The sequence below is a fragment of the Heterocephalus glaber genome, unplaced genomic scaffold, assembly GCF_053883595.1.
Source record: "Heterocephalus glaber isolate CG9 unplaced genomic scaffold, H.glaber_assembly_v1.0 deba00001067, whole genome shotgun sequence".
In the NCBI taxonomy this organism is placed as follows: Eukaryota; Metazoa; Chordata; class Mammalia; order Rodentia; family Bathyergidae; genus Heterocephalus; species Heterocephalus glaber.
In genome coordinates this window covers 75,329-87,949 of record NW_028258187.1, presented here as the reverse complement: position 1 = coordinate 87,949, position 12,621 = coordinate 75,329, and the positions used below count along the sequence as shown (strand labels likewise).

The 12,621-nt window shown below is 62.0% G+C and overlaps 1 protein-coding gene across 2 annotated transcripts in view; it reads right to left on the bottom strand.

Moving 5' to 3' along the window:
• Cnih3 (cornichon family AMPA receptor auxiliary protein 3) overlaps positions 1-10,289 on the bottom strand; it is a 61,189-nt gene extending 50,900 nt beyond the window's left edge. The window contains exon 1 of one of the 2 annotated variants that reach the window (XM_004867458.3): positions 10,119-10,289. In XM_004867458.3, coding sequence (XP_004867515.1) covers positions 10,119-10,199 — 81 coding nt within the window. In that variant the 5' untranslated portion in view covers positions 10,200-10,289. The remainder of the gene's footprint in view (positions 1-10,118) is intronic. The other variant, XM_004867460.3, reaches the window with a different exon arrangement.
• Positions 10,290-12,621: the final 2,332 nt, after the last annotated feature.

The following is a 12,621-nucleotide window of genomic DNA, read 5'->3' as shown; positions in this document are numbered from 1 at the left end:
GCTATGAGAGCAGGAAACCTGGGAGGAAACCAGCTCCGGCTCCCTGCAGGACCCATATTTGTGCAGCGCACAGGCCACTGATGCCTGGGGCTAGGGCATGGGCTGTGTGCCCATGATGGGGTCAGCCCCTCTCAGGCCTAGCACCTCTGTCCCCGACAGCCCTGCATGCTCATTTCTGGACAAGGCTATGCACCCCCTGCCTGCCTTCCAGCCTGGATCCCCAGCACACCAGTGCTCCTGGGGCTCCTTGCTGCTTTCCTAGGGTGGGGAAGAGGAATTCATTTTAACAGAGGGGCCAACGTCCCATCCCCTACTGCGTGGAGCAACAAACTGGGCCCAGCCCTGGTTGCAGCAAGGCCTGTGTGGGGAGTGGCAACGGGGCTAGGGCTGGGGTGCTCCATGGAGCACGAGCTGCTGTTTCAGACACCTCCCCATCACTGGGACACAATAACCAGCAGCCACCACTTATGGGAACATTCATCTGGGCTCCTGTTACAGTCTGTGCTTGGCTGGCTCCAAGGCAGGAAGGGTGGGCAGAGGGGCCGAGCGGAGGAGCACCGCTCACATCATGGTGGCCGGGAAGAAGGGAGAAGGGGAGCTAGGCAGGGAGACAGCCTTCCCCAGGTCACAGCCCAGTGACTGGCTCTTCCACCTGCCCGCCTCCGGACAGCAAGGCTACCTTGACTTTAGAGGGGAGCTTGCTTCCCCAGCTCAGGTGCGGTGACAGGAGAAAGTTAGATCGAAGGGTCCTGGCCTGGAGGCCTGGCACCTTCCGGTCCAGTTTGCCCTGGAGAATTCCTTCTCCCCTCGGGCTACAGTCTGCCAGCAGAGGCCAAGGGCTTGTCCTTCTGCCGTGGGGGCATGGCAGGGAGGGAGATGGCCCTGCATGGGGTCCCAGTGACAGCTCCGGTGTCCTCTGTCTCACACACAAGAGACACAGGGGCCAGGGAGCTGCCAGGACCGCTAAAGAAGCCTGCCGAGAACACCACTCCCGCAGCCCCAGCCCCACCAGGGCGTTTCTAGGCCATGGCTTTCGGTTCCAATCTGCCAGCCAGTGAAATAAAAGGATGCCAGGACTGGCACATTTCCCTCCAGTCAGCACACACGCTTTGCTGGCCTCGGCCCAACTGCCTGTCACCCTCCAGAGCCACCAAGAACAACTAGCGCCGGAATGGAGCAGCCGTGGTGGCAGGGGTGGCCTCGAGCAGTGCATCTGGCTGACAACTCCCCATGCTCCCAGGGACAGCAGCTCCTGCCACCCCGTGCGGCTCCTCTTGTGGATCCTGTGAATCCATCCCGGCCCCCTGCCTGCTCCTCCTGACACCACTTGCTGCCGGAGCCATTCAGAACCCAGTCCTGGGAGGACATCCGCACCCACCCTGTGGCAATGAGAGCAGCGAAAGTCTGAGAAGACGTCAGGCAGACACAGGTTTGCCTACGAATGTGGCCTGGGTCACTTCCTGTGGACCACGGAAAAAGGACAGGACTGGGAAGCTGGGTCATCTGCTGTCTGATTAGGGCAGATTGGAGCCAGATCACAAATGGCTGCTCGTGGGCCTGGTGAGCTGCAAAGAGGATGCAAAAGCAGAACAGGTGCTCCATGTCCACACGGGGCTGCATGCTGCGACATGCTCAAGGGTGCCAGCTGTGTCCTCCCCATGCAGGCCGTGGCCTGGAAAGCCACCTCCCCCAAAGGACTCCTGTCCCTGGCCCCGTGCTGCTCCTGCCTCTTGGCTCATCAGTCCACTATTTTCAAACCCGAAGCCCTGAGTGCAGCTGCTAATCCCTTACCCTAATAGGGCTCACAGAATACATTTGAATATGTTTTATCCAAGATGCAAATATCTCTATTCCATAAGGGCCATCTGGGCTGCCACTGCTAGCTGGCTATGTTGCCGTCAACTCTTTTTTTAGAGTTCATGAATCAGTTGCCAAAAAAGAAAAGAAGAAGTTATTGCCAAGACTGCCTTCCTCCTCTGCACTTTTCCTCAGCAGGAAAACTGGATGCCACAGTCAAAAGGACCATGTGAACACAAAACAGAAAAGATACTTAGGACTGCAGCTCTGGAAATGTCAGCCTGTGGGGTAGACGCCGCGGGGCGGGGTGGCAGCAGCCCTGAGCCCACAGCCGTGCTGAGTGCCGCGGAGCCGCCCCACACCCACGACACGTGCACAGGAGAGGAGTGGGGAAGCCCAGGAGAGGGAGAGCCCTCGAGCCGGGACCATCGCGTCCCAGACCCAGAGCCAGGCGGGGAGGGGTGGAGCCCTCGGCGCTGCTCCACGAGACAGGAAGGAAATGAGACAAACCTGGGAAGGACTCGAGCGATGAGGGAGGGGCCCTGCTCTGGGGCAGGAGGAGAGGGGCCACTCAGTCAGACCCAGGCCCCGAGGTAGACCTCAGGCTCCACAGCCACCACGGCTCCACGCTGCCCCGAAAGGACCGACTCTCGAACAGAGGAGCCCATGGCGTGGCCTCCAGGTGGCCGGGCCTGTGTGGCTCACTGGGTTCCACCCAAACCTGTGTGCACACGAGCTGCCCACGCAGCGACAGCCGGAGAGAGGAGAGAGCAAGCTCTGGCCCTCAAAACAGGGCGTGTGCGGTTCGCAGCACTGAAGAAATGTGTGCGTGTGCGTGTGCGTGTGTGTGTGAGAGAGAGAGAGAGAGAGAGAGAGAGAGAGAGAGAGAGAGAGAGAGAACATTACTTTCTTACAAATCTGGTCAGCTTTTAAACCACTTTTGTGACTTAAGGCAGCTGAAAGAACGCAGAAGTGAAGTCACCCTCGAAGCTGTCCCAGTGAGGTGACAACCGCAGTCCCAGCCCGGGACAAGGGAAAGGGCAAGGGCAGCAGCGACTCAGTGCCCACCGGACGGCAGGCCCCACACTGAGCTGAGGGCAGAAGGCCGAGAGCCTTGCGCCAGCAGCAGTGGTGTCTGGGGACGGCTCTGTCCTCAACCCCCAGGGCGGGAGGAACGGCCACCTTCCTGAGGGACCCTCGGAAGGGAGGGTGCTGTCACCAGCAAGCCCTGGCGATGCCCGAGTCATCGCTGGTAGATCCTCCTTTAAGGACCACTTCTAATTTCCTCGGACGGAGAGGTGGTAACTGTGTTGCTCACATAGAAGACAGAGCGGACGCCAGAGCAAATGTGCAAACCTGGAAGTCTGGGGCATCCAGAGAGGAAGGCTGGGGTCACGGCCACCCCGGGCAGGGCTTGCGAAGGGGCGGGGCTGAGGACTGAGGTGCTGCTCCGCGTGGGACAACCCTGACCCTGCAGCCCATGCCCGAGCACCCACATGAGGAACGGAAGAGCACTGCCACGGGAATGCATCCCTGCTCTCGTGGCGTGCCAAGCAGGGCCTCCAGGGCAGCAGGACCAGGGGCGTGATGCTGGCAGAGGGCTTTGCCGGCTGCACCACACAGCCAGAAGCGGGGCGCAGGCTGGACAGGTGAGAACCAGCGGCTGCCCGGCCCCGGGAGCTGGAAACTTCAGGCTGGGGGCAGCGGCCAGCCTGGGCCAAGGACGAAGGCCGGGCAGCCACTGGGGGCTCTGAGTCCACTGTCCTGGTCCCTGGCCAAGCAGAAACCGCAGCACTCTTGGCGTTCGGCATCTCTCTCTGTCTCACCTGCTTCGCCGGCTGGAACGCTGCCCCCGCAGACCTCCCGGTAACCAGACAACCTTGCGAAGGGCGCCCTGCCCCCCCGTCACCCTTCCTTGTCCCCAGGCACCCACCCGCTGTCCTGTCGTCCGTCCACCCTCACCCCGCATACTTCTTCGTCCACTGGCTCCAGAAGGCCCGGGCACCAGCGCCCATTCTCCTCTCCTCCCATCTGGGCCCCAGCCTTGTGGACGGTGCCCCCACCTGCAGGGCGGCATCCCCACTGCTCCTGTGCCCTGTGTGCCTGCCCGGCCCAGCAGAGGGGCTTCAGCTACCCGCACAGGGAGCAGCTCTCCACCTGGAGGTGAATGGTGGTGCTGGTCACTCGCCTGTGAGGTCCTTCACACCACCAGTGGACACGGAGGAGCAGCTGAGGTGAGGAGGCAATGTTATATATATCTTAGCACCGTAGAAAAATTAATTAAAATGAGACGAGCCAGACAGAGCCCATAGCCGAAACCTCAGGGCTAAGCGAGGTCTGTTTCTCAGGCAGCTGAAAAACTCGGCGAAGGGCTCCATGGGCTGGAGCTGGAGACAGGCAAGGCGGGCGCAGATGCGGCGGGGTGGACCGTGCCGAAAGCTGTCGGAGGCTTTGCTTGGCTCCAGCCTGAGTGCCTGAGCCCACACATGGCGGAGGCCGCCTGGCCCGCTGCAGCACCGTCACTGTTCTTTCCAGACCCGGGCCTGGGAGCAGGCAGGAGCCAGGGCCTGGGTGGGAGAAGGAGGCCACTGCCGCTGGCAGCGGCGTCAGCCTCAGAGCCTGGAGGTGGCTGGGAGCCTGGGCTGAGACCAAGTCCTCACCGCTCTCAGCACACAGCCCCTGTCCCAGAGCTCGGGCTTCTGGGGTTACCACCCACGAACCGCCAGAGAGGGCTGTGTGTGCTGCACACTCAGAGCCAGCAACGTGGAGCATGAGCCCTGCATGCTCCGCCGTGTCCGAGGCCCACGAGGGCACAGACCAGGCCACAGGGCTGCTGGCAGCCTGGACGTGTGCGTGTGTGGGGTCATGAGTGTGGGAGCGGGGATGCTGTCAGGGCACAAATGGCGCATGTGCTGCACGCCCAGACCTGGGGGCCGAGGGCAGTGGGGCCGGGCAGGGGCTGGCGAGAGCAGGGGCTCCGGAAGTGCACGAGGGCCAGGGCCAGCATCTCCAGGGTCACCGCAGCCTTCCCAGGTGCCAGAGCCAGGCAGGGAGCCCAGGAGGCTCGGGCACAGGCAGCAGGGCTCTCTGCCAGGTACTCAGAGCCTCCAGGGTGAGGATCCCACCTGAGCACGTGGTGCCAGGGCCCCTGACCGTGGTCAGCCTGCTCGTTGCTGGGTGCCTTTTCTAGAGCTTTGCAGTGTGGCTTTGCGCAGCATGTGCAGAGAGCCTTGTGTTTTGTCTTTCTCTGCCAAATTAAAAACATCTTCCACCTCATCACCAGGCTCCACACTGGGATTTAACTGTGCGTTTGGACTGTGGGTGACCTCTCGGAGTTAATGCACCCCGGCCCCGCAGCGCAGGCAGGCAGGTCTCGGGCTTTTGCGGGACACAGACACTGGCGTGGCCACGGTCAGGCCACAGAGCAGTGCCCACCCAGCGCTCTCAGCTGCCTCTCCCGGGACGCGGGACACAGAAGGGAAGTGGCTCAGAGCCGTTACCCGCCAGCCCGAGTGCGAGGTGGGTGTCAGCCTCACCTGAGCCACAGCACACCACCTACACTGGCGCCCAGACGCGGGAGACTGTGACTCCGCAGCACAGAGCCAGCCCTCAGACGCCAGGGAGCCCGGGTACCATGCTGCCACTGACAGGCATCGCTGAGTGCTTGCTGAGCCACCCAGCCTCCACCCAGCAGAGCTGACCCTGCCTGGACACCGAACCAGCCAGCCTCCCCCACGGAGCCACTGCTGGGCACTGCTGTTGCCCAAACACCTGGGGCACTGCTGGGCACCGTGTGCCGAACCTGGGCAGCCATGGGAAAGCAGCACTGCCCGATTTGTTTATCCTGCAGCCACTGAGCCTGTCAGGGCGCTGGACAGGGGCCCCACATGGGAAAGGGCCATGGAAGAGACAAACCAGGAGACAGAGACACGGACAGTGCTTCCCAGGGGATGTGGCCTGGGCAGGGCCACCCCAGAAGCCAGAGCAGGCCCCTTCATGCACCCTGGAGGCAGGGCATCCTCGAGGCAGAGCCAGGCCTGGTCCTGCAGGGACAGAGCAGAACGCCAGATGTGGGAATGGCCCTCGGACAGCCGCTCTGACAGGCGTCAGAGCCCCTCTGTGGCTGGGTCTGACTATGGCTGGGTCCATGACCATGGCCAGGCTGGAGCGGTCACAGTGCTCGGAGGGGCGCAGGCCAGACTGAGCCACAGTGGGACTGTGAGGCCTGGGGCCGAGGGGCAGGGGCCACAGGGGCCACGGTCTGAGTCCCCAGAGCTGCTGCAGCCTTTGGGGGTCATGGGGCTCGGCTGCAAGGGGGCTGCGGGGCCTGGAACCCTCCTCTTCCTCTGTTTGCTCTGCCACACTCTCCCTCCGCAATGTGTGACCCCAGAGCCCTCGGGCCGCTGCATCCAACAGGAACCTTCAGAACTGGGAGCTGAGGGAACCTTTCCCTGCAAGCTCCTGTCTCGGGCACTCGGTCACAGTGACGGAGAGCTGCTGATACCACCAGCCCCAGGGGAGGGGCAGGCTGTCGAGGGCCCTCGGGCTCCACACAGAGCGCCCGCAGACACAGGGCCAAGAGTGAACGGTGGGGCAGAGGGGACTCACAGGGTGCCCAGGCCAGGGCTTCAGAGCCCCAAGGCCACACAGGTGACCCTGGAGGACAACACAGAAGGGTCAGGACGCACCAAGAAGGAGGCAGGACTGGCACACTGAAGCCAGAGGTGGTGGGTGGAAGGGCAGCGGGCATCCTCCAAAGACAGCACAACCCCAGGGGGCAGGAGCCTGAGGAAGTGACTTGCAGACCTTGGCGGAAGCAGGGACAGAGTAGAAGGCGCAGAGCCCTGTGGGCAACCGAAGAGGAGGCAGGTGGTGCCGAACACGCCTCCCAGGTTGGCAGAGGGCTGCAAACACCTGGCCAGAGCTGCAGCGCCCATCCCCACACGTCAGAGAAAAGCTGCCCACAGCCAACGCCAAGGTCCCCAGCATCGGCCTCGAGGCCAGGCCACACAGCACCCTGTGTGGTCCTTGAACTCCGTACCTCTCTCATCCCTCTGTGCCCCTAGTGGCCGTTCCAGGAACAGCACCTGGACGCCAGCAAGGGCAGTGTCCCTGAGAGGGGGCTGGCTGTGCAGTGGAGCCACGCTCAGAAGGGCTGCACCGTGACACCCAGGCTTCTCCGTGGCAGACACAGTGTCAGGTTCCAAGGGAAATCTGTGCCCAGGCTGCCCGGGGAGTGGTGCCCCAGACACCAACAGGGCCAGATCAGGTGTGAGTCGCCATGTCAGCCCCGGAGCACAGGGGTGGCTTCTGTGAGGACTGACCAAGCACTGCCTTGTCCAGCTCCAGCCAGGCCCAGGAGAACATGGGGACCAGACGGGCCCTGCCCCCGTGCCCTGCAGCACCCTCCTGCCCAGCAGTGACGGGAGGCCAAGGTGGGAGCGGCAGGCAGGGCGGGCAGGGCTGAGGCCCCCACACGGGCCAGTGGGGAGCCAAGGGCCAGGGCACAGAGCGTGGGGACCGGAGAGGCCAGCACAGGGCGCGGGGCTCTCATGGGGGGCAGAGGGCCTCTGCAAAGGGGGCTCCCGTCAGCCAGGCACCCTCGTTCCACACAAGCCTGACACTGGTCTCCTCGGGGGCTCCCTGAGGACCTGCATGCTCCCCAGGTTCCCAGCAGCCCTCTGTGAGACAGATTCCTCACCATGAAGACTGCCCCAGTGGCAAACGCTGCTGTCCAAGGCAATTTCAAGAGGAGGTGCACATGGAATCTTTAACTGGACATGAGTTTTATTTGTAAACTGCCAGAACTCAGTGTGACTCTAGATACAAAAACCTTAAAAACCCAGCCCCTTAAATATGAACAGCCTGAGTTTGATCTTCCACAGCATGGGCTGGTCCCAGCTGCTAAGGAGATGGTGGCACCAGGTCCACTCCGGCCGCAGCTCCCAGCAGAGCAGACGCTGCTCCTGCACACCGGCCCTGAATCGAGTCAGACCTCTGCAGCCCTCTCCTCTCCTCATGCACAGCCACGCTCCATGTTCTAAAGTGCACCCAGGCACCCAGACCCTCCGGAAGGTAAGACTGATTTCCTTTCATTATGTGGCATTGCATTTTCCAAAAGCATAGCAATGAACCTGCATCATTTTACAAACAGAAGCCTACTTTTAAAAAAGAAACAGAAATCCCTCTTTTTAAAAAGAATATGCAATGTTTCCAGTCTGATTAGTCATATAACTCCAATCAGAAATTCCAACACAAAAATATATAGAAAATAAGTAACCCTTTGGATAGAGACCATCATCAAAGTCAAAGAATCCAGAAACAGCGACTGCTGCTGGAAGAGGGGCTGGGGCGGGAGTCTCACATGCCAGGCGCTGTGCTGCTGTGCTCGTGTTATAACCTCTGTGATCCGCAACTTCCTCTTCTGAAAAACATCCGTTCTGAGGACCAAATTGCCACATGGAGGTAAGAGCCCAGGCACAGAAGGTGTGCGGAGCCACCGGTGAGAAACGCAGTGTTATTCTGCTCCTTCCAAGCGTGACAAATGCACTCAAAGGTGGTCGCTGATTTCAAATGATTTCAGTTGAAAACAAAGAGACAAATTTCCAATATAAAAAATGAGCCCTAAAGGAGATGTGTCACAGCGGCCACATCCCTCCTTGCTGCTAAACCCGGGGGAGGAAGTGACCCCCGAGGAGCTCCTGGGAGTCCCCGTGGGCGTGGGTGGCAGAGGCTGACCCACAGGGGCGCTGATCAGCAGCAACCTCCGCCCTTCCTGCTGAGCGGGAAGCAGCACAGGAGCGGGCATCTCCTGTCGGCCAGCCCAGTGAGGCCGGGCAGGCGGGGGAGGGCCAGGGCCGGGGCCACGCATGCCCTGGCGCCAATGTGTTTATGCTGCGCAGCCAGCGGGCCCAGGGTACGGAGGCTGGGCAAAGACGGCACGCGGCTGACACGGAACAGCTCTCCCACGTTTTGGTTGAGATAATTACCACCGTGCAGCCAACACCCACACACACGTGCACTCGGAAGTCCGTACGACTGCAATTTCCCTTCTCAAGGCTCAGGAGGCAAATCAGTGCCGTGAGTCTGGCTGTTTCTGAGCGAAAGCGCGGCCGGGCGAGGGAAGCAGGACTAAGCCTGGGGAACTGGACTGTGACCTGAATTCGAAGAACACAAGCGCATTTTACGATGAGACATGGAACCGACTGGGGTTGGCTGCGTTCAGATGGAGGACGAGGCGCGGACCGCGGAGCCCCTGACGGCCTCTCCGGTGTCGCTCGCTCAGCCGCTCAGCTGCCCCAGCCACCCACTCAGTCAGCCTGCTCCTGAATTAGGCATTGCCTCCCCGTGGGGAGGGAGAGGTCCCGGGCCCTGCCTGCTCGGGGCTGCCTTGGAGAGCCGAGCCACAGGATGCGATGAGCTGCGTGCCCCCCCCCCCCCCCACAGCCGCGACATCTCAGCCTGCGAAAGGCACCCGCACCGGTGAAGCGGGGAGGCTCCTTTAGAGCAGGGCAGAGGTTCGGGCGCTGTTCCGCACGACCTACCTGCAACCCTTTTATTCTAAAGTGGGTAAAGTTCCACTTCTCCTCAACAGCAGCCAACGTCAAGGCTCGATTCCCTACACGGCCTGGCCCGGCTTCCCTGCTGGCAGAGGAGGATGCACAACCCCTGCTGCTTCGGGACGAGCCATTGCGAGCCCAGACCCCGGCCGCCTCCCTGGATCGGCTGCTGCTGCGTGCGTTTGTGGACCTTAGACCCCGGGAAGGTGGGGGCACCGGGGTCACTGCCTGCTCACCGCAGAGGCCGGCGGGGGAGCGGGAGCCTGGCAAAGCCTTCCCCGCCTTCCCCCACCCGCGGTCACAGCGCCTGTCACGGAGCCCGCAGCTCTACTTTAAGAAAGCCCTCTCACTCCACAGACACTCGACCCCGCCAGGGCGCCCGCCCCGCTATCACCCCGCGTCTCCAGCTCGGGTCCTTCTCACTGCCTGGGGTCCGAGGCATAGAGGCCGGGGTGCCGGGTCTGGCCTCGGGGTCCCCGGGCACCGCGGCAAGGCAGGCCGGTCAGGGGGCCACGCCTGGGACGGTGCCCCCCAGCGCTGGCCAAGGGCCTCTGGCCGAGCTCCCCAGTGCGCGGATCTCAGAGCCCGGCGTCCTGCGCCTCCGGCCCCCGCTGGCCACCGGGACCCAGGCTGCCCGGCCCTAACTGTCTGCCCCGAGGGCCCTGGGATCGCTGCTGTCCCGCAGGGCAGAGCTCTCCTCCCCGCTGTCCCGCCCGGCGCCTCCACCTGCAGCTGCCCGGGGCGGCGACCCGGGCCACTCACGTGCCAGATGGCGAAGAAGATGAGCGCGGCGCACAGCACGAGGGCCAGCATGTAGCAGAAGGCGGCGAAGGTGAAGGCCATGGCGCGGCGACCCGCGAGGCTTCCAGCGCCGCGCGCCCAGGTGCGCAGCCCGGCAGGCAGCCGAGGGGGCGGGGCTGGGGCGGGGCCGGGTCTCCGCCCAGCGCCGCTGCTCCCCCCCGGGGCCGCCCCGCCCCGCCCCTCTCCGCTCCTTCCCTCCCCTTGGGTGGGGAGGGCAAGTGGCCGGGGCGGCCGGAGGGAAGCCGCACCCCACGGCCCTGCCCCGCCCCGCACCCAGCCCGCTCCTCGCCCGCCGCAGCCCGCTTCCCCCCAGGCGCCGGTCTGGGCCGCCCTCCTGGCTTTCTCGGAGTCGGAGACGGAGCCCGGGTCGCTCCAGGCCGAGCCCGGGTTCGGGCGACCGGCCCGGACAGCCGTGGATCCCGAGGTCCCCGGGTCCAGCCCGACCTCTGCCCGCGCCAGCCGGGAGACCGGTCCTACAGGACCGGACGGGTCCAACACCCCCAGCTTGGAAAGCCGGCCTTTCGGGAGACCGGGCCGGAGCCCAGAGTAAAGGCTTCCAAACAGCCCCAGCAGCGGAGCCTGGCCGAGCCGGCCGCCACCCTGTCACTCACTCTTACCCGGCCCGCACGGCCAGCCCACTAGGTGGACAGGAAGATGGGCCGGCGGGAGAGGCCGGACCCTCCGACAGCAGCTTGCAGTAAACCACGTGCATCCTGCAGGACACTTAGGTCCCAGCCGGCTCTGCCGAACCTCAGGGCCCAGCTCCAGCCGGTCAGCAGGTCCCGGCGCTTCCGCTGTCCCCGGTGTATCTGCCTATGCAGGCTCCTGGGGCAGCTGGGGCTGTTCTCACCTCTTGGGCCCAGTGGTTCTGGAACGCAAAGTATTTCTTCCAGGATAGATGATCCTTAAAGAAAAGTTAGAAAATTCAGAAATAAAAGTGTTCAACTTCCTACCTTGCCACTGCCAGACACTGCCCACGAAGCAGTGGCTTCTTTCTAGCTCTGTGGTTTGTGCTTTGTATTTTCCATAGGTCATTTCCTTTCATGGGTGTAGTTATACTCACACCAAAACAATAAGCTCCCATTTGAGGAAAATTCAAGAATTCCGGTAATTTGCATGCCTTTGGTTCGGTGGCTCTGATTGGTCCCTTTTGGAGCCAGCTCCCCACCTGTCTGGTCATTTTTTGCTGTGTGCCAAGCATTGTTTGCAAAGGTGTCTCCAGACTGGTGAGGCTGGGAGGATATTCTCTTTCCCGAGGAGGGCTTTCTTCCTCTTTGCCAGGTGTCTGGGGAACCTGATGCTTCGGAAATTCCCTTGATCCACACTCAAGGCCTTTGTTTCCCCCGTCTTTGTGCGGTGAGGTCCTTCTAGGTCTGGCCAGAGCAGGCAGCTGGTCAAGCTCTGTGCCCAGGGTCCCTAGACTCTGGCTTTCGCTCCCACCCCATGAAGCACTCAAAGCCCAGTTTGCCCTGCCCTGCTGTGGATTAGCAAACTCCAGGGGGCCAGGCCCGCTTCTCTGGGCTCCTAGCCACTTCCTGAGCTCGGCCCCAGCAACTCCTTCCTCTCTTGTTGGCCCGTTGATGCTGTCAGGAAGGTTTCTTCTATTCCACTCAGCTTTCTAAGTGGTTCATTGGGAGGACTGATCTGAAGCACTTCAGCATTACCAGGAATCAAAAGGAAGTTTCAAAGGACAAAAATTAATCCACTTTTCTCCTTTGTGACTTCCAATCCTCCTGCAGGTCAGGGCTCTGCTGTCCCGCCCTCCCCCAGCCCTGTGTCACCTTCTGGTGTCTAGAACAACAAACATCTGGGTAAAGGAGACTGAGATTGCAGAACCTAAGAACCCCGGCTAGTGCTCATTAATCAAAAGCTGTAGTTGATGCCCCCGTACACCAGCACTTTGAGGACCCACAGGCTCCAGTCTGTCAGGTAAGACAGCAGCCCCTTCACAAGACAGCACTCCTAAGACAGCACTCCTAAGATGAGCCTGCCAGGAAGCAGAGGAGGGCGGGAGGAAGTGCCTGGAAGTGGGTAGGGAGTTACCAGCGGGTTGTGGGTCTGACTGGTCCACTGCCCTGCCACCGACTTTGCCTGTTCTTGGCCCTGTTTGGCTGTTTTGTGTCTTTGTTGCTGTTGTTTGTGACAGGGTCTCACTAAGTTGCCCAGGCTGTCCTCAAACTTGCAGTCCTCTTGCCTCAGCCTCCAGAGCCGCTGGGATCACAAGTGCACACCACCACAGCTGGCTTTCCCCCTGAGCTTTTAGAGGAAGGTGGGCTTTAGTTTTCAGCCCTTCCCTGTCTTGTGTGCAGTAGCACCTCAGTTCATCCCAGGTGAAGGCAGAGTGTCCCCACCCAGCTAATGAAGCCTCTCCCACCCCATTCCGGCTCTCCCCATACACCTGCCTCCACCTGCCACAACAAAGACCTCAGGACATGTGCAGTGCCTGAAGGGAAACACGTCTGAC